The 25,615-nt window shown below is 39.8% G+C and overlaps 1 protein-coding gene across 1 annotated transcript in view; it reads right to left on the reverse strand.

Annotated features, from left to right (window-relative positions):
• plekhm3 (pleckstrin homology domain containing M3) overlaps positions 1-25,615 on the reverse strand; it is a 56,162-nt gene that overhangs the window by 7,546 nt on the left and 23,001 nt on the right. Inside the window, exons 4-7 of the mRNA XM_087829720.1 lie at positions 18,044-18,189; positions 17,389-17,582; positions 10,467-10,530; positions 322-479 (exon numbers count right to left, since the gene is read on the reverse strand). Coding sequence (XP_087685846.1) covers positions 322-479; positions 10,467-10,530; positions 17,389-17,582; positions 18,044-18,189 — 562 coding nt within the window. The remainder of the gene's footprint in view (positions 1-321; positions 480-10,466; positions 10,531-17,388; positions 17,583-18,043; positions 18,190-25,615) is intronic.

A 25,615-nucleotide genomic window follows, 5' to 3' on the forward strand; every position in this document is an offset into this window, starting at 1 on the left:
CACACACACAAAGAGCTCTCATGCCAACCAGTGTTAGTAACAAAAAGCAGACTCAGTCTTGGTGCTCAAAAAGTCCCGTACACGTTAGCACCTCATTTCCAGATAGCAACGTGTCAGCTCACCCGGCTTTCTCCCATGCTAACTGTTTTTAATCAATTTCTGGATTCAAAACAATTACTGAGTCAATAAAGTCTCCTGACTCCACTGAGAAAATAAAAGTTTAAATACATTTATCTGGAAACTATCAGTTATGTGCGCTGATCTTCCAAATGTAAAACCAGTCATGTTTAACTTGTAGAAAGGTTATCGAAGGATGTGTACCTCCGGGTGGCGTTCTCCTGGAAGGGATAGATGACCTGCCCGTTTTGGCAGAGTTCACAGATGAAGCCTTTCTCTCGACACAAGCTGCAGCTGAAAACATGTGAGCTGGCAAACTTGATCACCTTGGACAGGAAAGGAGCCAGTTTTCCATCAATCACCTAGAGAATGATAAGAAAGCATGGACGGGTGTGAGGGATAAAAAAGATGAGTAGCAGGAGACATAAGAAATACATGAAATGTAACAATAAGTGTGACAGTTGCTATGTTTCTTCTTCTGATTTCTTTCATTATCTTTTTTTAAGCCCACTAACTCCTCCTTTCTCTGTTTTTATCTTTTCCTTAAGTTTTTTCTTACAAGTTGAAAATCTTTAGGGTGGCCAATAAAGAATTAGTCGCACGCACCGAGGTAAAAACTAAATTAAAAGTACTAAAGCATGCATCATAGCTCAACATATACATTTAATGTTTAAACAAAATTCCTAATGAATGTGTTTGATAACATTTAACTTAATATAACTAATTCAGAAAGCAATTTTATAATAAGCAGCTGAAACTATAATATTTTGACAATCAAGTCAAGTCAGCTTTATTTGTAAGAGACATCAAATGTCAGCCAAAGAACAGAGGGACAATGTAATCAAATAAAACATGACATTGAAGGCTTTTATTATTATTATTATTATTATTATAGCAGTTTTATTGAGTCAGTCTACAGAAGCACCAACAGAGAAGCATCATCCTCCTTACTGGAATGTTTGAAGGTTGCCAATATGTGTACCTTTACATGTCTGACTGACAAAGACATTTCATATCCTTGCTATGCAGATGACAAACAGCTGTACTTCTCTGCTAATGTGCCAGGAGCTAGCACTGTAGCTCATGCAGATTTCGTTGCTGAAAGGCAGGGGCATTTCTATGATCTAACCTTTAAGCCCCCATCATAATGTCATGCGTACAGATGAATAATCACAGATTTCAGTATAATACACCAGTTTTATACTAGTGAACTCTTTAGTTATTAAACTAGAGGCAAAGGATCAGCTATGTTGACCAGACACTGTTTCAGTCTCCTAATCACATGCAGTATAGACAATAGTAGAGCAGGGCGATATGACCAAAAATATTTATCACGATATACATTTGAAAATTTGCGATAACGATATAACTGATGATATAATTGACACTAGACAAAATACTTTACAACTCCTCAACTTTATTAGTGCAAAAAACCCCATCAATGTATTTTCACTTAAACAAGCAGCTGTTTTTTATATGTGCATTAAAGTTATATAAAAATTTAACAGTGCAAATGCAAATTCCTCGCTGACAGTTTAACCAAAAGGCATTTCCAGTGGAAATTGGCCGACATATCCTCAGCATAACCATGTATAATATCCACAAAACTTAAAAAGAGGTTATAAACACACAGTACGGTAATATTATGTTGAAGCACAGTACGTATCACTCCGCAAGGCTCCGCCTACGATAGCCGTAATGCTCCGACAATCCATCAATTGGTGCGGCTTCGTAGCTTAGCAAAATCGTACTGAGACATTTGACAGATTGCTGAGCGCCGTGTACATAAAATTGTTTCGAGGTCAGTAAACACAACCAGAGTTCATACATAAGGCACACGGGATTATAAGGGGCTCTGTCAACTTTCAGAAAAATCAAAGGATTGATTCTAAGTGTGCTGTATTTTCCAAAAAACACGGTAATAACGACGGTCCGCTAGCATGCGCTACCAAAAATAGTGCTTTGTTGTGTATCTGACGGACGAAAGCTAAACCAGTTCCACACCACTGAAGTTGCAGCATTTTTACAAACCAGTTCTGGTTCATCCGTTTCATTCAACGATCCGCTTTCGCTCTTCTCATTCTGCGTCGCCGCCATGTGCGTATGTAAACATAGGCAGGTTTTTGTATTGCAACATTTGGTTATGAGACCTAACTTGCCGTCTCCAAGGAAAACCTCTACCTAGCAGTACTTTCTTAAAATGGTCCCTTCAAATATTTCAAGATCATCTTGGGGGAAGGATGTGTTGGCTTCCCCCAAGATTGTTTAGCAAATTCAGCTGAGTTTTAGAAAGTGCAGTTGATCTGGGGCAAAGACATGTCTGAAACTAATATGGGGGAATGGAGGGAAATGACAAATGAGGAAACTAATGCGACGCCACATTCAAAAAGGACCAAAACAAAGTTGAATGCTTGGTGGAAAGGCAGAAAAACAAGACAGGAAACTAAAGGAAGTAAGGCAGACAGTGTATGAGGTGAACAACGTTTGATGGCAACGCTTGGCAAGTTCCTTAAAGAACTGAGGGATGGGGGGCTTAGCAGTGGGGGGCTCGAGTTGTGGAGTCGTGAATAGACGATGAGAGACTGCACAGAAAGGGTATACAGACTCTTAACAGATATAACAACTCAACATGGCTTCAAGCTTTGTTGTTCCTTGTTAACAGTGCAGACAGTGCTATAAGCTTAATAACCCAGGATATGTAAGACAGAGGGAGAAATTTAATCGAAAAAAACAGTAGAAAGTAAGAGAAAGAGTAGCAGATTCAATATACAAGAGAGATCTTGAGAGAGGGCGAGAGCCTGTATTCAGATACAAGTGGTTCCACCTGGCAGAGCTCTGGACCTGCCAATTATAACCTCCTTCATGCTGTTTGTTAGACGATGAGGATGAGAGATGTAGAGAGGAGGAAGAAACCACACTTACACAGAGGAAACCCAGCACACTGAGGTACAGTGATTCCATCTGCACCGAGTCACAGGACCAAAGCAAAGACTGCTACACTTTCATTAAGTTGAATGGATTTAAAAACCTATAGGGTACCTTTACAAACATAAAGAAAATACAAAATGATTCGTCTTTGGATGAAATCAAGCCTGATGCCATGGACCACTATTTAACTAACAACAGGATTCATTCTAGTAATTTTACCATCTTAAAAAAGGTCGAGAGGTAACCTCCAGGCCTGAAAATGCCACCAAAAACTTTACTGCCACTTCAAGTTATGACCAGTTGAAGAAAGCTTCAAAACTTTAGAGCAGAAATAAACATCTTTATGTTGAAGATGTTTTTATGTTTTTTCTCTTGTTGAATGTTTGACTGTATTAAAGAACAATATATGATTACAAAGCTCTAAAGGGTTTGAAGCTCCAGCAACGCTTCTGGTATGAAAAACAGTTTTACTTGATCAACATGGTACTTAAAAAAAACAAGACAAAACAAAAAACCCACCAAAAATCATGTTGATCAAATAATACACTATTATTTGTGGAGCTTCGGCCTATTTAGACCCTTGTTCATCTCCGCCACACCACAAGTAGCTGAAGTAGTGCCAGAAGTCTCCATTTTGTTTCCACCAGCTGATAACCACCCAGCTCTACCATCCAAATATGTTCACATCTGGTTTTAAAAAACACAGAAATGCTAATTGTGAGGCTTGAAAATTGTAGCTTACAAAACCTGTGGGTGAGTTCACTGTGGCTTTGTCCATCGTTTAAATACAGTCCATGGGAAAGAGAACAAAATGTGGGTTATATGCAGGTGCTCGGCTTTTTGAAGCCATCTTAGAAAAACAAGTACGAGACTGGTGATATAATTTCTTGTGACCAGTAGACTTAAGCTAAGCAGCACGAGAGGAGTCAAAGAATATTGCATCCAAGTAAAAAAAAAGTAAACATTAGGAAAATTAATAACTAATTTAAATACACTTTACATTATGACGATATCGACATGATTTTTCAAAAATGTTAAGAGCACCAAAACGGTGGAACCAAAATGCAGCCTAAGTTAATGTTAGGGAGAACGTAACAACAGTCAAAAAATAAAAATGTTTCCAGACGGACAGACGAGCGGACAGGTACCGAGAGTGGCACACAGATTTGTGTGTCCCTCTCCCCCCACACCAAACCGAAGTAGGCCTGCTCAGTCCGGTCCAGCCCAGTCCACATGACAAATGGCTCTCCTGATGGAGGCTGACAAGCTCAGTAATTAAGGCCCACTATAATTGCACTGGGCAGAATCAAACGACTGGCAGCACAGCTCTGGTGGCTGGCTGGTTCTCTTGGGGGATGATGGGAAAAGAGGAAGGCACAGAAAGATGGATGGATGTAGAGTGAGAAATAAATATGCAAGAAAAAAAATATAAAGGCAACGTAAAGAAAACAAGGAAATCCATTTCTATTTCTTGCCCATAGTTTCTTCATTTAAACGATTACTGTTTCAAATGAATTACAGCAAACTGGTTTCTCAGTGATTTTAATCACATTTAGGTCCCTGCTGTCAAAGCCTTCCCAGAAATATACAGCGACACTTCTATTAGTTATACCGAACGCCCTGAGACCAGCAACGCCACTGTGGGGTAATCATTTAGACTAGAACTTCCAACTTGGGCAGAACAACAATGAAGCCAAATATTGATGACCGTCCAGAGTGTGTGGGTGAACCAGTAGAGCTGTCTGTAATGGTCGCTTAGGGACCGACCAACTTCCGTCTCAATATACAAAAAACATACTGGACAGCAAAACAAACTGGGAAATTATTGGGGTTATTAAAAAGAACATAAAGTACAGTACATTTAATTATCTTCAAATCAAAATTCTCTAGTTTCCCTTTTCACCTCCTTACAAAAGAAACTATTCTGAGTTTAGTTTCAATAAATAAACCTGGAACCATTCAGTTAAAAGCGCCGTCTAAAAATTGGATATTTGAGCATAATTCATACTTAAGGTAAGTGACATTAATAGCTTGAACTGCCAACTAGAACAATGAGACTGAATGGCAGCTCACAAGCTGCTAGTCCATCCCCCAGCAAGCCAGTCACCATGAACGTCTACACCAGTGAATGTGCAACACCCCCCAACATAGAAAAAAAGGTCCTCATGATTATAGTTAACAAAAAAAACATGAAGCACTATCAGAATTCCTTTCAGCATACAGAGCTGCAGAAGTATTCACCTATTTAACCCTCATTCCCTCCAAAAAACCCTCCCAGAAAACACACACACACTTTTCACCTCCTCTCCCTCCATCCCTCCTCTTAAACTCCTCCCCCTCCAGTTGAACCTCTTTCTCTGCTCCATGCAGAGTCTTTGTGCTCCAAAACCTCCTAATCCCCTAAAACTGCTGTTAAACAGCCGTTCGCCTGCCCTCCTCTCTCACTCGCCCTCTCCCTCACACACACACACGCACACGCACACGCACACACACACACACACACACACACACACAGACTACCGCAGCTCCATTGAGACACTAGAAAGCCAGCTGGGATTACATGGCTGGAAAGACCAGGGTGAGATCTGTTTGGATAACACCCTCTCTCCTCTCTCTGTGTCACACACACAGAAAACCTGACGTATGTTGGATGTCAGTGTATGGATGGTAGCGTCTGTCTTCTCAGGAGATTCCCCTAAAATCCCCAGACTTCCAAGTAATCTTCTGGCTGAGCAGATGTAAGAAACGTGTTTCTCTGATGCTTTTAATTTTTTTTAGTTTAAAAATCCAACCTTAATGGCACAATAGAATACTTTACTCTTTAGTGACATCATTCCATTTATTTTAGAATAGAATAGAATAGAATAGCCTTTATTGTCATTGTACAAAGTACAACGAAATTGGAGTGCCACTCCCTTGGTGCAAAATGCAATAATAAATATAAATGTAAAATATAAAAAGTACAATAAAACAACCGTAGTACTCAGACAATAATAAGTACAATATATACAGGATAGCAGCATAATATAATGATAGTATTTTCTACTTTTTTCTACTAAGGCACACAGCGATAGTAGAAAAAAAAGATGATTTAGCCTCTTAAAGGATTAAAAATTAACCAAGCTACTTGATTTGCTCGTAGGAAACACACCTTGGCTCGCTGCGGGGACAAAGCCTCGAGCCCTTGACGTCATGAGAGGCACTAGACTGATCTTGCCGCCTTTGACAGCTTCGAAGACAAAAACAAGATCTGTGATCCCTCACAATCACCTGCTGTCTTAAAAGCAACTTTGGTGCATCAAGGCGACAATAAGACGGAATGAGTCTGCAACCAGTTTGTGACTGAATGTCTCAAGTTGCCGAGTACACTCAATCTGTTTGTGATTCATATGAATTACTTAGATTAAGAATCCAGCTACAAATTCATAGAACTGAAACAGAAATTCAGAAATTCCTCCAGCAATAGTCAGGTAGTTGGTGCAGGACAGCCATTTAACTGCAAAATGGCACAGGTGCTTCACAACTTTGTATTCTGGTCATATTCCTATTTAAAAGCAAACAGTGGACAACCAAGCGAGATTGGACCTCATTGCTCCAAAGAGACCTCATGAGTGAGGACTCACACAGATTGCCAACATGTTGCACTCAATCTGTCTGCATTTATAAACTAGATGACAATTACTCACAAATCTAAAACTAAGCGTGACTGCAGTCAGCCAAGCTAGACCATTATTGTCTGTGACAGGTTGCCTCCTAACTGTGAACTGCCTTGCAATCTGGGCAACCAGTTGGTTGAGCAGGCAGCACCCTCAGCCACTTGCCGTCAATCTGTCCCCCCCCCCCGTGATTGCATTGATAGTTGTGATCATGTGGCAGCTACCAATTCTTCTAGTTGCAAGGAGGTTGCTGTCCTATTTTTACTCTAGTGTGGCTCTAGAGTGCCACTCGCACCGAGACAGACATCCCCTTACTTGACATGACTGACAGTAATCATGGACTATACAAAAAAAATAAATACAAAGACTTCCCCAATGTTGATGTGTAGGCCAGCATTAGCTACAGGTTATATTTCTGCTACACAACACACAGACGTCTAATGAAGTAACAAACATCATGGCAATCAATCAAAACCACTTAAGCTTAAAAACCAACAGTTTTACATACTGCATCTTCAAACGTATGCACACCATAAGTGATGATTGTTAAAGGGAAATCGCAACAGAGACAAGAATATAGATCAGGGGTGGGCAACTCCAGGCCTCAAGGTGTCCAGCAGGTTTTAAATATCATCCTGGGTCAACACACCTGAATCAAATGATTAGTTCATTACCAGGCCTCTGGAGATCTTAGAGACATGTCGAAGAGGTCGTTTAACCTTTTAAATCAGCTGTGTTGGATCAAGGAAACATCTAAAACCTGCAGGACACCGGCCCTTGAGGCCTGGAGTTGCCTACCTCTGGTATAGACAATATAAAGACATAACACTTAATATTTTGACACAGATCCATTAAATTTACCGGATACTTAAAAAAGTAATTTCAAAATAAAAATCAACTTTAACCAGATGCGCTGAAACAGGAGCCTTTAAAAATCTACATTTGTAGAAATTGTAATGGATCACAGTTTATAAATTACCGCTAACTTTTTTTATTAGGAGTGTTTGGGACAACAAAAGCCAGATTTACCATCATGACAAGGGATTAATACAACTGCAGGTCTCTATGAAAGAGGCTTTGATTGACATTTTAATCTCACAAGGAACAGCTAGATAGCAGCTGTGTTTTAATTACGTACATTTGATCAACCTGCCACTCAAAAACCTCCACAGACATCATAAATCATCACATATAGCCTAAGAAACTGTATAGCGACCAGTATTACCATTGTGCAATCTCTTAACAAAAATAGCCCTTATTATGTGGATTGCTTGAATATTTTAGGTTAAAGCTCCCCTTACAATTAAAGGCATGAGGAGAAATCTTCCGGAGAACATATAGCACTTCCTCAAGAGGCCTCTGTGTGCCTGGACAAGTGTGAGTGGAGAGGCATGCCTGGCATACAGGGAATGCGAGGGTGTCACTGTGGGAAGCCTGCTGTCTGCGTACACACAAGCATTTTTCTTTCCTAGAAACCATCCTTAAAGCAGCAGAGGGATGGTGCAGAGCATCCTTAGACAAACACATATGGCTTCTACAAAACCAATGGGTCTCTAATAGGGGATATGGGTGGAGGCTATTTGTTGGGAGGGTTAAAAGACTGGTGTGTCCCGGGCTTTAGCCAGGGGAGTTGAGCCTTCACTGACCTCTGGGGTGGAACAAAAAAAGCCACGTTGATTAAGAGTGTCATTTTATTCAGGAGGCGAATCAAAAGAAACAAGCTTGTTAATATGGAAAACCAATTAAGAGGCAGAGTGCTCAAGAATCTGTGGGAGGAAGGGTGAGAGAGGGGGAGAGGGAGCAGTGCACTCTCTCCCAAAGACACACATTGTTGAAATTAATTCAAAATCCCCAGTTTAGAGTTTATGACAGAAAATCAGAGTTTAAGCAGGAAACAGACACACACACACACACTCAACACATGTGTGCTGAGCGTGTGTGAGGCCAAGGCGATGTTTAGAAGAATGGAGGGATGTCACGCTTTGTTTTTCTGCCTGTTGATTCTGAATGTGACCAATTAGTGAAGCAGAGAGACACAGTGTGGGAGTGGAGGAGGAGGTGGTGGAGATGGAGGTGGAGGGGGGGCTCCAATCTCTTTCACCGTGAGAGTCTGTGGCCAAGCTCTGAGTAAGAGCAGGATGAAAGAAAAAAATGGGGCAGGGTACAACATAATGAACATAATGACAAACAAAAGAACTTTTCAGTCATTTGTGGTCGCTTTCCTCTGACCCCCCCAACTCAGTCCGGCGACTCGGTGCTAAAAAAGGCAGCGATAAAGAAAAAAAAGAATCTATGCAAAGCTCTTTAAAATCTCCTCATTGATAATTTCAAAAAGACATGACGACTTTTAAACTCATGCACAGATATAAGCGTTTGCAATTTAATGAGAAAATCTGGCGATTCACTAAAATGCCAAAGTCTCTTTGTTACTGCAGAGTAATAACGCAGAGTCATGAGGATAATCTGCCAGACCATTGTTTTCTCAATCTGGACACTTAAAGTCTCCAAATGAGGCTGCTGGAGGATATCACCCTTTCTTATCACTGTTATGACACGAACACTCGCCACAGAAACAAAGGAAAGGTTGTGTTTACCTAAACGCAACACAACCTTTTGGCAAATCGGACGAAAAGAGGAAAAAACCAATGTGTCAGTCCCGTCCCTGTTTGCTGCTCTCAGCTGCAGTTCATCGACTCTTGCTGAGGTCTATTTTTAGTAGTGGATTAATACATATTTGCTGCTCTAGTAAATAGCTCCTGCGTTGGGAATTTAGGACTGGCTAAAATATAATGAAGACTTTGGTAATGAATGAAACCCATCTCTGAGCCGAGTCGTATGAGCGGCGAACATGTGCAGACTTGATCGCTAAATGAGCTCATTTTCACAGCTTCTATCTGCTATGACATTAAAATTTCAGCACCTAAAACTGTTAAATAAACTTCTAGCTCTTTGCAAATGTTTGTGTGCTCGTGATAATAAAGGAACATACCGTCCAATGACTAATGAAACAATGAATGATGCATAAAAAAAATAGTTTTTTCAAACACTGGTCACCATATTACGATTGACACAGACTGAAAATGTCATTTTTAGCATCATAATCTGTTTCTCTAACAGACACTGACAAACCAAATGCTGCTTTACTTGTTTAAAATAAGTTTATTCAAGCCTATAATCTATGCTTTATGCCTTATTCTACATTAAACCTTCAATTTGTATTCAAACACCAAAATACATAATTTAAAAACGTGGCAAGCAGCTCAGTTCTGACATTTTAGGTGGCCTGTTGCTTTCTTCTACTCAATTTTAAGTCTATTACAAACATTGTGGTTTAGTCAAATATACCACTATTGAACACAATCCAGAGTTTTAACAAAATATTAATAAAATTTTGTAGCTTCCAGCTTCAAGAACACATTCTGAGTTTATCATATATCTGCAGCAGCAGAATCTATCGGCAAGCAGGAGAGCTGCGTGCATTTCCACAGATGACACATGAGTGGTAGCTTTTTTTGATTATTATTAGAGATACTTGACACAGAAACAGGACTGATCCAACTCGAAGAGCAATGCTGTCACACAGAGTCACAGTTTAAAAGACATGATGGGCTTACCAAAGCGTGCATGGCTGCTTTCTCACAAGTACAAACAGAAGACGACTTTCAAATGATTAAAGTATCAAAGCGTGTTTCACCCAGACCCTTAATGCTTGATGGTATATGCATCCTACTCTGTGTGCATGTAGCTCTGGATGTGTGCATGTACCTGCTGCAGGTCAGCCAGGGAGTACAGGTGGATGTGCTGTAGGAGGTATTCCCGGGGGAAAATCCTGTTGAAAGAACAACAACAAAAAACTATTTGTCCGTCACTTTCTATACAAACAGTTTATCAGGTTTAAACAGTGAGTGATGCTGATACTCCAACTCTTCTTTTTTGACCAGAGACCAATGTTGCGCTCTGCAGGCCTACTTGTTGTTCCTAGAGTATTTAAAAGTAGAATGGGAGGCAGAGCCTTCAGTTTTCAGGCCCCTCTTCTGTGGAACCAGCTTCCAGTTTGGATTCAGGAGACAGACACTATCTCTACTTTTAAGATTAGGCTTCAAACTTTCCTTTTTGCTAAAGCATATAGTTAGGGCTGGACCAGGTGACCCTGAATCCTCCCTTAGTTATGCTGCAATAGACGTAGGCTGCCGGGGATTCCCATGATGCATTGAGTTTTTCCTTTCCAGTCACCTTTCTCACTCACTATGTATTAACAGACCTCTCTGCATTGAATCATATCTGTTATTAACCTCTGTCTCTCTTCCACAGCATTTATCCTGTCTTCCTTCTCTCACCCCAACCGGTCGCAGCAGATAGCCGCCCCTCCCTGAGCCTGGTTCTGCCGGAGGTTTCTTCCTGTTAAAAGGGAGTTTTTCCTTCCCACTGTCGCCAAAGTGCTTGCTCATAGGGGGTCATATGATTGTTGGGTTTTTCTCTGTATCTATGAAGCGCCTTGAGGCAACTTTTGTTGTGATTTGGCGCTATATAAATAAAATTGAATTGAATTGACCACGAAAAAAAGAGAAAATCTGGATTTAAAAAATGTTTTCTTTGTGATGAATCTCACAAAGATCATCCCACAGCAAGGTAGAGCCTGATGTTGTTTACACCGTGCATGAGAGATTTATGATATTTACATGCTACAATATACAAAACTGAGACGGGGTACCGGCCATTATACCACTGACCCTTCAAAGTATTTAATATTAGTCATGTAGCATTTTGATGAATTATAAGATGCATGAATAAAACACACAGTATGCTTTGCACTGGAGACACTTAGAATCCTGCAGCATCATGAAAAAGCCACTGCCATGACATTAACCAACTATTGTTTATGTCATGGCAACAATTACTAGCATTACTGCACACAAACTGAATGCAAGTTAAATGTTAAACTGGCTTCTAATAAAACCATGCGAGGGAGTTTTACTGCAATACACTCAGTCATCTAAGTGTATAAATAAGAACAGAATGATCAAGATCTGTGGGCCCATTATGAGCACATTTAATGTTTAACCACCAGCCATTCAGTCCAGTGATTGCTAAACAAAGTAATAATATTAATCTAGAGGCAAAAGCTTTCTCATTTCCTTCAGTAGTGTTTGACGAAACAGACAGCAGAGGTGTGGCGAGGTGTGTGTGTTTGGTCCAACAATTTATTTTGGTTTGTTTTAGTTTAAAGTTGCTGGATGAGGAAATGTGAAATCCTTAAGATTAGAATTATGTTCTCACTAAACACAACCTAAGACATTTAGCTGCAATGTTCAAGGTTACTGTGAGGGGCTACAGAGGGATTATGCCAACAAATGTCCTCACGAATCAGGAAAAACACACGAGTGTGCTATGAGGCCTCCTCTCAGACCTCTAAGAAGGATGGCACCACCTTAAATCATGTCTGAAGCTGTGCTGAGTGTCATTAAAACATAAGGTTGTGTGCATGGGTGAAGTAGACGCCTCATGGTGATAGGTACCACTGATAAACTGCTCTGTTTGGAACGTTACCAATGGTTACCACATCAGCATTCATAGAAACCCTCTCTCTCTCTCTCTCTCTCTCTCTCACACACACACACACACACACACACACACACTGATTGTGTCGTCCATGTGCAGATGAACACACCCTCAAAGTGTGTGCCGATCTTGATAAAAAGACTTGACAACTAATATGTTTTAGATTAGCAAGAGCACACACAAATTCATGTACACATATGTACACACATGCCAACAACTGACAGTATTTGTGCAAGACCTGATAGGATCTAATTCTATATTTTATTTCGATATCCTCTGGGCTATTTCCACTCCGACTGACACACCTTTTATTAAATTCTGTTATCCCACAGTGATTATTATTGTGTACTGAAGGTGGGTCTGACCTGAGCAGGTCTGTGTACAGATGTAGGAAGAAGTTGTGCAAACGAGTATGTTCCTATGTGTAAGTACTGGACAAACCAACAAATTACAACATGGAGCAAACAAAGCAGCATCTCGAGGCAAAAACAAGCTTATCTTTTAAACCTCTGGATGTCTTGTCATGTTGACAAAGTGTCAGGGAAGTGCTGATACAACTTACGTGCAGTGTTGGGAAGGTTACTTTTCAAATGTATTCCATTACAGATTACAGATTACATGCCCCAAAATGTATTCTGTAACGTATTCCGTTACGTTACTCAATGAGAGTAACGTATTCTGAATACTTTGGATTACTTAATATATTATCATGCTGTTTACAACTACATGAATGTACTATTGCTGTGATTTATTACTGTTACTGAAGGTCCGCGGCTCCGAACCGTAGTAAAGGGACCTCTGGCTAATACGGTGGGTTCTGTGTCGGCTCGTAGCTGAAAACTAGCTTTACTTTGTTGTCTGGGTCAACTTTGCTAGCAGAGACAGAGAGAGGCGTTGAAAGGCTGCTCCAACAGAACTTATTGTTTCAGAGGAAAACACGAACACAGTGTACAGTCGAGTCTTAATAGTTTACTTACAACTGGGCTCGTCAGGCTCTCTTCTTGGCTGCAGTGGTTATTATTATATTTACATGCTTCCAGCTCCCGTTTTTGCTCGATGACAGCTCGTACTTTTCCTTTTTCTCCCTCCCTCGCTCACAGACACATAACGGGTATGGCAGTCCATTCTCCCTGCAGCACGGACTACACTGCCCATGATGCTACATTCTTTAGAGCTATACCTGTAGCATTCTGCCTATTAGCTTAGCACAACAACAACAAAATGGCCTCTCTCACCCAGGAAACACGCAGAGAGAGAGCGTCACCCTGTAACCATGGCAACCGTAACGCTGCCACCTGGCAGAACGTAGCTGTCAAACAAAACCCAAACAGTCCTGACCCGCCACAATATGAAACAGGGAAGTACCGCCGTGTAATCCATTTATTTCAACAAAGTAACTGTATTCTAAATACCACCTTTTTAAACGGTAACTGTAACGGAATACAGTTACTCATATTTTGTATTTTAAATACGTAACGGCGGTACATGTATTCCGTTACTCCCCAACATTGCTTACGTGGAGCTTTACATTTTTGTCCATCACACAGCCTCCTGACTTACTAACAAGAACAGCAACCTGCACGTAACTCCATGACATCCCCACTGAAGTCAGGAAGGACATCACAATGTTGTATGTACAGACGGGAATTAAAGCACTTCTCAGACAAGCGTGCTATCGATATGTTGATACGATAATGCCAGGCATTAGGATACAGAGATTCTATGTTACTTGATACAAAATTATCTGTGTAACCAAAGATAAGCATAAGCTTTCACCTGTGGTCTGCATTTTACCCCTGTGAGTTTCTTCTTCTTCTTCACCACAACTTATTTAACTTTACATCACTCTTCACTGATAAGTGGCAGCACAAGGAATCATGAAATAGTGACTGGAGCATCAAATCTGTTAAAAATCTATACGTGTTCTGCCATTTTGAGTTTATTTTAATGATTAGCATATTTTAAGAGCAAGCAATACCATTAGTTTTCCTAATCATGTACAGACATTGGAAAAAGAACACACTGTCCTGTCCACGTGCAGTCCTGTGGAAAACGTAAGCACACCCTTACTGCTTGCATACTTTATACTTTTATGACTGTTTTTATGAAATTTTATCTACCATGTTTGCTATATATACATTTTTCTTATGGTATTGTTTACGTGTTACTGTAAGGTGACCTTGAAAATCTGAAAGGGGCCTATAAATAAAATGTATTATTATCAAAAGAATACGTAGCAGCCAAGTGGTGCTAATCAAATGCATTTCGTTAACTGATCATCAGAAAGTGTGATGATCTCTATAAAAGTAGTTTTTGCCGGTCTGGAGCATTCAAGTGTGTTCAATCCCACAATCTTCTCAGGAGTGGACGTCCTAACAAATTCACCCCAGGGTAAGATCAGGCAATGCTCAGAGAAAATGCAAAAGCAAGCTACATCTCAGAATTAATAAAATTAATTCTATTCAGTTTTATTAATGTACTGTGCCAAATCATAACAGCAGTCTGAGGTCACTTTATGTTAGTAAACCACAGACCCTATAACAATACAGCAAAACCCAACAATCAGATTCCCCCCATGAGCAAGTACATGGTGACAGTGGTAAGGAAAAAAACCCTTTTAATAGGAAGAAACTTCTGGCAGAGCAAGAAGGGAGGGACAATTAAAAAAAAGACTGTTTGGAAGGGTTGCCAGAAGAGAGCTGCTCTCTGAAAGCAAAGCTTTGGATCGCAAACTTACATCTGAAGAGATGAAAGCAAAGTGGAGATGTTTGCTCATAATGCGCAGCGCCACATTTAGTGAAAATCAAACACAGCATACGAGCACAAACAACTCATACCAACTGTCAAGTACTGTGGTGAAGGGGTGATGATTTGGGCTTGTTTTGAAGCCACAGGACCTGGGCACCTTGCAGTCATGGAGTCCACCATGAATACCTCTGTATACCAACGTAGTCTAGAGCAGCGGTCCCCAACCCCCGGGCCTCGGACCGGTACCGGGCCTCGAGTCGTTTGGTACCGGGCCGTGAGAGTTGAGGGGTGAAATGTATAGTTTTCAGGGTTTTTATCGGTTTTCAGCGTTATTTTGTTATCGTTTTTATTGTTTACTCAGTTTTCCTGGGTCTTTTCACGTGTGTTATGAATAAATCTTCTTTTTTCGGTACCGGTACTACTTTTATTTTGTTGTATTTATCCGCGACACCTTAAAGGCCGGTCCGTGAAAATATTGTCGGGCATAAACCGGTCCGTGGCGCAAAAAAGGTTGGAGACCGCTGGTCTAGAGTCAAATGTGAGGCCATCTATCTGACAGTTAAAGCTTGGCCAAACTGGGTCCTACAACAAGACAATAATCCAAAGCACAGATGCAAATCTTCAACAGAATCTCAGAAATAAAAAAAAATAAAAAAATACGAATTGATACGACTTAAATGCCGTGTTGGGCTCTTAAGAGGAATGTGCATAAACAAATGAACCGGCAACTCAACGCTATAAAGAGGAAATTAAGTGGGCCAAAGATTCCTGTGCAAACCTCTCATAGTGTCTGAGAACCACTGCACAGGGCCACAAACACAGCTTTCAGGGCCCCGTGTGGTTCCTTGTGTGATTGTGTTTCCATAGCCGTCTAGCTGCATGCAACAGGCATATCTCTTCAGATCCCCTGAAATAAACTAATGACTACGGAAAGGTTTTAGCGCCATGGCCCTCATCAATCCTGCAGTGTTTGGAAGTGACGGGGCACTGGCCGGCACAAGCTAATGGGACAGAAGTAAACACAGAGCGCCACGATGCTGCTCGGCTTGACTACTACGGCATGACTGAAATGCTTTTTCTTTTTTTTTTGGAAGTTGAGTTTGTGATCCCGATTTCCTATTTTAAAATGTTAGAAACAGATTTATATGAATGTTAGGCTTACATTGCATTATGGTGACTGTAGCATCCATCAAATCTAGTTTCTGCTGTAAATAATCAGCTAGGAAACTATAAGAAAACGCAGACTTTAAATTGCCCTATTAAATAAGTGATATTACAATTTCCTCTTGATTTTAAATGCAAAACTATTTGTAGCTTAATCAATGATCAGAATGCATATTTCAGTATTTTTCTGCTCACTAACCAACTGATGAATCATGCATTTCATCTCCACATGTAAATATTTTTATAGACTTTCATCTTACTTGTTGCCAACATTAAAATATGACAAATCTATGTGCTGCTTCTCCATTAGGAATGCTCTGTTAGTGAACCAGACCGGGTCAAGGAGCATCCATCACTGCACAGACAAGGCTTTCAGTGTGTGATCCCACTCACATAAACAGTCGCCCCCCCGACCATCACACACATCGACACATGTCTTTAATGTATAAACAGTCTATACACACACAAAGGAATGCATGCAGATAAAAGTTATGATAATATATACATATGGACTCAGACACACATATGAGCACGTGCACGGAGAAAATAACAGTCAGTCATAAAGCATTATTAAGGTTTCTGATGTGGAACGTTTATTTTTAAATAATCTCTGAGCAGAGCTTCCTTAAAGGATCAGTTTAGCAAAATTTATCGCTCTGCTTTGTACCAACAACATCTTTGTACCTAAAAAATCTGTCAGTTGTAGCTTTTCTTTCGTGTTTTGTCTCATTTTTTCCTCTTTCCTTTACATTTAGCTATATAACTTGATAAGCTTCTCGGTTAGTTCAAACAACTTAGCTCTTTCCTCCATAAACATGACATTTGACCACCTCCCCAGTTCTCATAATGATGAGTTTTGACAACTCAGGATATATTACATTAGAGTAGTTTCTCTTTCCGGGGAGAGACCACCCTCACTAACTTCTGATTCACAGCCAGTCATTTTTTTCTATAAGCTGGCCTTAAAAATGTTCAGAAAAAGGCTTCAAGGCTTTCTCTTAGTCGGCTTTCAAGGGGTGAAGAGTTAAGGCTGGGTCGGCTTGTACTTGCATTTAAGAGACATTACATGAATTTAATTTTCTTGCAAAATTCTTCAGGTCAATCAGCACGAGACATTTCAATTTGTAAAATATTTGCGTACCTCCTCATTACTGCTCACATAAAGTAAATAACTGCTGGGCTACAGAAATGCACCTCAGTCCCACAGTGTTCATACCTTCGTCTGAGGTCCTCAGCAACGGTTGCTCGGCAGCTGAACAGGTAGGCCCGCAGTGACTGGAGCTGCTGACGGAGACGCAGGACTGTGCTCAGAGGCTCACAGTGTTCGTACAGACAGGGGTTAAGCTGCTGGATGTCCAGCAGTGGTTCTTCATACACAAACTCCAGGAACTCCTTGGCCTGTTTGGACACCTGGAAAAGTTTACATTAAAATGACTGCATCAAAGACCACTGACATATGAGGGATAATCCTGAGCTCAGACTTTAATGCTTGACAAGATAGAACAAGATAAAACCTGGGTGGCTAATTTTATTTACCCCCCGCCCAGAGCTGCAGTAGCCATTTTCTGCTTTTTCTATTAATTGCTAATAATGTAAAAGAAGTATGGTTGGCTAGTTGAAAAATAATCCCATATTGAACACAAATCTAAGACCACGCTTTCTGGCAGTAGCTTAATATTTAGCGTACAGATGTGATAGGATCAATTTTTCTCCAGTACTTACTGGAAACTTGCAGATCTTTAACAGTAGTCTTACAGTAAACTATAAGCTAAAACATGACAAGGCTTTTTAAGCCCCAAAGACCCTCCTCTAATGATTCTGCATTAAAAATGTGTTTTTTCTTTCATATTTCTGTGTGTATGCTTTCATACCTTGTGCTTGCTGGTGTCCCAGTTGTGCAGCAGGCGTGCTGGGATGAGGAAAGAGTTGTCCTGATGGCAGCTTTGGCAGTAGTACCAGCCACTATAGTAACAAACCTTCGCCTTTCCTCTGGACAGACCAATGGGACGCTGACAACCTGAGGAGGAAGTCATTGATGAGTATATGTGTGCCGTCAAATTTGGTACTTTAGTGTGTCTGAATGCTATCAGGACAACTCAAAGTCACACAATTTGCTTTTCAGTCCCAAAACATTTGAATCCAAAAGTGTTTTTTTATTGTCTCTGACTCACATATCATCAAATTGCAGCTTCGCTAAAGAGATCCATATCTGTAGCTGTATTTGTTATCATGGGCTAATTAGTATTGCACACACTTGGTGTTAAAAGTGCACTGAAGCAGACAAAGACGAGCCCTGAGAGAGAGCACAAAGGCTGTAATGCAAATTGGTTGGTGTTAATATGTATCGGTTTATTGCCCCACACTAAATGCCATGCTAATCCAGCCAAGTAAACCTGTAGATAATAAACAAGATAGCCTCTATTTGACAAGATGCTCTGACCCCGATAAGGTAATCCATTTGATCAGGAAACACAGATAATCAAACTTAAATTATCACCTTGCAGGTTTTATACCTCTGACAACCAGGCAGGCTTATATCCATGCCTGTTCACTCACAGTATATGTAGTGAATACCTTGAAAGCAATTTATGGGTGAGGACCAAAGATCAGTGTCACTCAGTTTAACCAAATGTGAAATATGGTCACGATCTCTTATCCATCCCTGAATTATGGTTACATAATGGTCAAATGTTTTGCTTGCAAAATAATAAATAATATGATGTCACAGTGAAGTGGACCTTAGACACAGTTCATGAACTTGTCGTTCCTTTTTTATGTTTTTTATTCTGACATTTTGATGTTAGGTTGTGAGAATACTACAAAACCTCTAAACTTATTACAGAAGAAAGTTATACGAATGATTCATAACGTTAAATATGGAGAACATACAAATAAATTATTTATAAAATTGAAATTATTAAAATTAGGAGATTTAGTGAAACTATTAATTATGTTTAAGGCTAAAAATAATATTTTGCCCTTTAAGTTACAAAGAGTATTTTTATTGTGTTCAGGGGGAGAAGATAGTAGAAGGAAATTTTATTTTAAGCATCAGTTAGCTAGGACTACACAAAGATTAATGAGTCCAACGGTTAGGGGTATACGACTGTGGAACTCACTTCATTATAATTTAAAGAATTGTATAAATTTACATTGTTTTAAAAAGTGTTACATGCTTAAAACGATAACTCAATATGAAGAATGTGAATGAAATTGGAGTTCATTGAAAAAGGATCCATTATAATTTTTGTTTTATTTATTTTAATTTTAATTTTTCTCCTTGTTACTATGTGGAGTGGTATATTCTGATTGTAAATTTGTTGTTGGTTTGGGTTAGGACCAGAGATAAATATTAATGTTGGTTTGTTCCCTGATTTTTGGTGCCCACTTGTAATATACATTGGATTGTAGATAGGGGGCGGGGTTTAATAAGAATATTTTCTTCTTCCTGCTCCTTTTCACACATGGTTGTAGTGTTTTTGATAGAAAGTGTGGTTGGTTTGTTTGATTTTTTTTTGTACCAAGTGTGAAATAAATAAATGAAATGAAATGTTATCTTGACAAACCAAGGCCACTCTGAAGACAACAGCTGCCTGCGAGTGATCGCAGACCTGGCCCTCGGCTTCAAACCAATCGTTCAAAAGGCATCCAGATCAGAAGCTGATTGCACACCGTCATTATAACTTGGGTCGTGCTGTGGTCCGCAACCACCGTTTTCCTTAGTGTGACTAGAGCATAACAAAGTGTGTGTGTGTAGCTGTGTGTGTGGACAGACATTGTAGGGTGGGGCTAGCAAAACTGAAATAGTTGTTCATGCAAAGTTCATGCAGTGCCTGTGTTTGGAGGCACGCAAATAAACAAGCTCTTGAGCCAGACTTTCACTCTTTCACTCATTACACAACCGTTTGTCACATTTTGAATAAACACTGCGAGCAGCTTCCAGAGAGACTGGCTCCATATTTATGCCACAGTGGGTATAATGGGTGCTTTTTATCATGCTTTCCAGTGACTTTTCAAAACAAGTATAAAGCCACTGATGGTGTTCACAAATGTGTGTGGAATGATGATGAAAACTTCTTCTCTGTATGTTTGCTCAGCTTTGTAAAAACTTCATACACACTAGTTTGGTTCTTGTGCCTTTTACTGCTTTTAATAGAAGAATTTCATCTTGAAACGTTTAATACATTTGGTAGTTTAAACTATATTTATGTTGTAGTGAAATATCTTTAAGCGTATCCACAGAGCCTAATGTAGTATGCACTACAGCAACAATATTCCTCTTGTTTTTGGCTGAGGGAGCCTGTGCTGATCTCCACTGCAACACAGAAACTCCTGAAACCACACATGCATTCTTCAGAAAGATGATCCTGATAGTTCCCATTTAGTGCATCTTCTATCCAAAATCTTCACCTCACTGATTTGAGGTAATCCCTAGATAACAGAATCCTGGTTCTCCCAGTAGCCACAACACAGCAGACTCCATTTACAAAGAGCTCTGCAGACCTAAAAGACCAACAGATTCTCTGCTCTATTCAGCCTGATAGCTTCCACACTCTGCTTTGTCTTCCAGGCTCTTTAAAGTTCATTCTTCACCCAAACACCCGGCCATGCTCTCTGATCACGCGCACCCAAACAGTTGAGCGCTGAAGCAGTTCAACAGGTGTCTCTTATCGCACCATCTTAGCGGACACAGAGCCTGGAGGAAAACAGCAAATGAGGAGAGGCACAGAAGAAAAGATCCTGAAGATTGTTATCTAGGAAAACGCAGGCTTAGGAAGCTACGGAAAAAAGAAAAGGAAAAACAGTGGAAGAGGGACATGTGTCAGCGTGTTTGTCAGCTCTGCTTTAACACAAGAAGCGCAGGCTGAATGAGAGGAAAACAGGAAAACAAAGACATAATAAGTAAAAAGCTATTGAGAGATGAGAGGAAAGAAGGGACTGCATGAAAGAGAAGAGTAAGATCAAACAAGCGCAGATGATGGCAGACAATAAAGACGACTATCACAGACAATAATCTGGAAAAAGGCAGACAATGGTCCAATCAGCATTCAGAGCTGAGCTCCTTCTTTATCTAACCAAAATAAAAAACATATTAATTTGGGAGCTTCACTCACAAAAAGAATGGAAAACCAGGCCCAGCTAGTAGTCCACTAGAAGCTTTGATTCTGAGATCAAAATAATCTTTTTTTAAAAATATATTTTACTACTCAGTTCATTTATTGCTTAAGTTTTCTTCTCCCTACCTTTAAGCCAGCTTTCTTCTGATTGGCTATTATTTAAAGACCAAGTCAGAGAAGAGGATATCCACTCTCTCTGACATCACACAGAGCCAAACATAAAAAAACAAAACTGTCTGAAACCCAGTGTTTAGAGCAAGTCTGAGGCCCGGGTTATTGCTCAGTGGGATTAATTACACATATGCCGACCTCAATATTTAAAATTCTTGCCATATGTAATATGTAAGTGTATATATGACAGATAAGAAGAATAATGGGGCCTGACGGTAGGTGGAAGGTTCTAACATTTTCAAATTCTTAATTTTTTTATGCTTTCTTGGTGAATGTGATGAAATGCTAAACTTTGTCACTGTGAATCAAAGAGATTAGTAACGGATAAAAGGGAGACGTGAACAACTCTGTACAACGCTGTATCCTGTGGATGCAACAGGACGATGTACCAAAGCTCACAAAGATCTGAACTACGGAAGAAAAGCTTCCTATATGTGAGCCTATAAGCGAGCGGCCAGTGCAGTCCCTGGATGTCAATCCTTTTGCCTTTAATTAAAAATGTGAGTAAACCTTACAAAGTGATTTTCCATCTGTCACATGTATGACCTCAACGTGAGTCAAAGCACCGTCAGACGTGATTTGCCTGCCTTACTTCCTGTCCGCTGTGTCTCTAATTTAAACATTATCAGCATCCATTTTTAAGAATTTATCAAGTTTAAACAATGTGCATTTGTTTTTCTTTAATCAAAACCACTGTGCAAGGATACAATCCTCGACAAAAGACAACAATAAAGTCTTATCTCATCGAAGGGCCAACAATTGAATACATATGTGTAACTCACTTCTAGTTAGGCTTATTACAGCAATGAGCTCATGCTGCTGTTTTGGTCAATGCTCTTTCCAAAAAACCACAATCCGCTGGTTGGCAGCCAGCAGCTGAGGGGATGGTTAACAATCAGAGAAACACTATGTCACTTCGAGGAAACGGCTGACCACCAGATCAGCTTTCTGGCCAACTGTGGTCTCAAATTTGGTGTGCTGCTGTTGGGACCAGAGGAACAAAGACAGATATGTATGTAGCCTGAAAACATTTGCAAACCGAATAACAACCTTTAACCTAACCTCAAATTCTATATCATGAGTAAAAGAAGAGAACACACCCACGCTGACTGGTCACACGGTGGCGAGAGGACCTCTACAGCAGCGGGGGCACTCTGTAGTGTCCTTTGCTCAATAAAACAAAAAGCAAAGTCAACAGCAAATGTGGACTACAGAAGATGAGAAATATCAAATAACACCATCCGTATAAATCTGATGCTGATCTGTGCCTCTTCCAAACCTCGAAACTGCAGCAAGACAACTGCAAAACATACACACTGCAGGAATTCTTACCAAAGAGCAGAGAGATCAAAGTAAGGACAGGTGGCACTTCGTTGTTCTGGTTGCAATGAGAAATATGTATGCTTTACGTCACATTACTCACTCAAACTAAGGTTGGACTTTTAGGAAGTTGTGTTTTTAAGAATATTTACTGTCATAAAAAGTAAATCAAGTGTAAGCAAGTATTTATATATAGATATACCTGCAATTCTTATCCAAGCCAATACAAAGTGGACACTTAGTGAATGTAAAGTATAGACACTGTGGGTTTAGTATATATATATATATATATATATAATGTAAATCAGCGGTCCCCAACCCCCGGGCCTCGGACCGGTACCGGGCCTCGGACCGGTACCGGTCCGTGAGTTGTTTGGTACCGGGCCGCGAGAGTTGAGGTTCAGGTGTGAAATGTATAGTTTTCAGGGTTTTTATCTGTTTTCAGCGTTATTTTGTTATCGTTTTTATCGTTTACTCGGTTTTCCTGGGTCTTTTCATGTGTGTTATGAATAAATTTTCTTTTTTTCGGTACCGGTACTAGTTTTATTTTGTTGTATTTATCCGCGACACCTTAAAGGCCGGTCCATGAAAATATTGTCGGGCATAAACCGGTCCGTGGCGCAAAAAAGGTTGGAGACCGCTGATGTAAATAAACTGTAATAACACACTAGTGACTATACATAAATATGTAAGGACTTTATAAAAGTAATTATATAAATTACAATTTCAATACATAGGAAATAGCAGCACTATTTCATCCTTGACAGTCAACTCATTCTCTCATGAGGCACTTTTGTCAGCAGTTTCAGTGGGCAGATTGGAGCATGATTGTGGTCAATATCTTTAACAAGGATGCATATTTTCATCACTGTGAAGCATCCAAATCCAGGCCGGACCAATACCACCCAGCGGCACAACTGCAGCTTCTTTTTATAGCTGCTGTTTGTGTGTGTTTGAAGTGTTTGTACATTACAAAGCTGCAAAATCTCAGCTAATTTCCACCCAAACTACAAAGTACATTTGTACTTTTTGATTATTATGAAGAAGAAAGAAGGGTGATCCCAAACAATTTCTATTTCACTTAGAAATTTGTTAAAAACCTGCAACTTTTGTTGCCTCCAGGACACAAAAAGTTCAACCCCACCACACCCAAACCATTTTATCCATCCTTAATAGAAAAAAGCATTTAGTGAAATGACGATCCACATAACTCCATCTGCAAACTTGTTTGTTTACTTTCTCTACATTAATAGCGTTCATCCAGCTTAGTTTCACTCTATATTTTTCGTCTGGCAGTGGCTCTGTGCCCACCAGGCGGGTCCGGCTCACAGTTTGAGAACCAGGTGGTGTAGCTAGCAGGTGGCAGATGAAAAGACACTAATTATGCTTATTCTAACTGAAGTATTAAAAAACAAAATCTCTGGTGGTATAACTGTTACTTAGTAAAAAATAAAATTCATATTGATTTGAGGTTTTAATTAGCCTCTCTAGCATGAGGATTTGCATCTCTCTTGTATTATTACAAATTTAATCCATTTATAGGTGCTGTTGAACAAAATAGGCAATTGCGAGACAACAGTCTGGGCTCATAGCAGGGGTGTAGCCAATTAGTGGCCCCCTCCGACCCACCCCGCACAACCTATACTCACAGAAACAGAGTGGCATCCACTAACTTTTATAAGTTCAACAAATACTGTTGTTTCAGATGCATTTAACATCACAACCACCCATTTATACTGAATTTATCTTATAGGTCTATTAAAAATAAACAAAAAAAAATGACTTTGGCAAATATTCTATATTTTATTATTTGAAGGTACAAGAAAAAATTATAATCATGTGAAAAAGAACGTTTTTACAGGACTCTATGCAGTCCTGTGAAAAAAAAGGCTGTTGCTGATGATTTACATTTACTTACCCACTTAATTCCTATGGAAGTAGAAATTGTCCACACCTCTAATAAAAGCAGAGGTTTTATTAGTTTGCTGGTTTGGCATTCAGGCATACAAGTGTGTGTCAACCCACAATTTTCCCAGGAGTAGAAGCAAATTCACCCCATGTTCAGACCGTGCAATGCTCAGAGAAACTGGAAAAAAACCCCAACAGATACATCTCAGACTCTACAGGCCTCAGTTTGTATGTTAAAAGGTCATGACAGCATAATAAGACCAAAAGACCAACAAGTATGGCTTGTTTGGAAGAGTTGCCAGGAGGAAGCCTCTTCTCTCTAAAAAAGAGCATGGCAGCACCGCTTAGGCTTGCAAAGTTACATCTGAACAAACCACTTCTGGAACAATGCCCTTTGGAAAGATGAGACCAAAGTTTGACCATAATGCACAGCATAATATTTGGTAAAAACCAAACAAAGCATAGCATCACAAAAACCTCATTGGACAGATGTGAGGTAATCTGCCTGACAGCTACAGCCTGGCCCAAACTGGGTCATGAAAGAGGCCAATGATCCCATGTGCCAAATCTAAAAGCAATTCAAAAGTCCCTCCACAATAATGTGAGAGGCTGATAAGATCATACAAAAAACTATTACCTAAAGTTATGGCTGCTACGTGTGGTTCTTCAGAAAGAACATAGTTTTTCACAGGACTGCACAGAATCTATGAAAACTTCACATGACTGTATTACAGATGTTCAGTGTTGGGAAGGTTACTTTTAAAATGTTTTCCATTACAGATTACAGAATACATGCCCCAAAATGTATTCTGTAACGTATTCCGTTACGTTACTCAATGAGAGTAACGTATTCTGAATACTTTGGATTACTTAATATATTATCATGCTGTTTACAACTACATGAATGTACTATTGCTGTGATTTATT

The sequence above is a fragment of the Neolamprologus brichardi genome, chromosome 16 (genome assembly GCF_056152115.1).
Source record: "Neolamprologus brichardi isolate AB-2024 chromosome 16, ASM5615211v1, whole genome shotgun sequence".
NCBI classification, from domain to species: Eukaryota; Metazoa; Chordata; class Actinopteri; order Cichliformes; family Cichlidae; genus Neolamprologus; species Neolamprologus brichardi.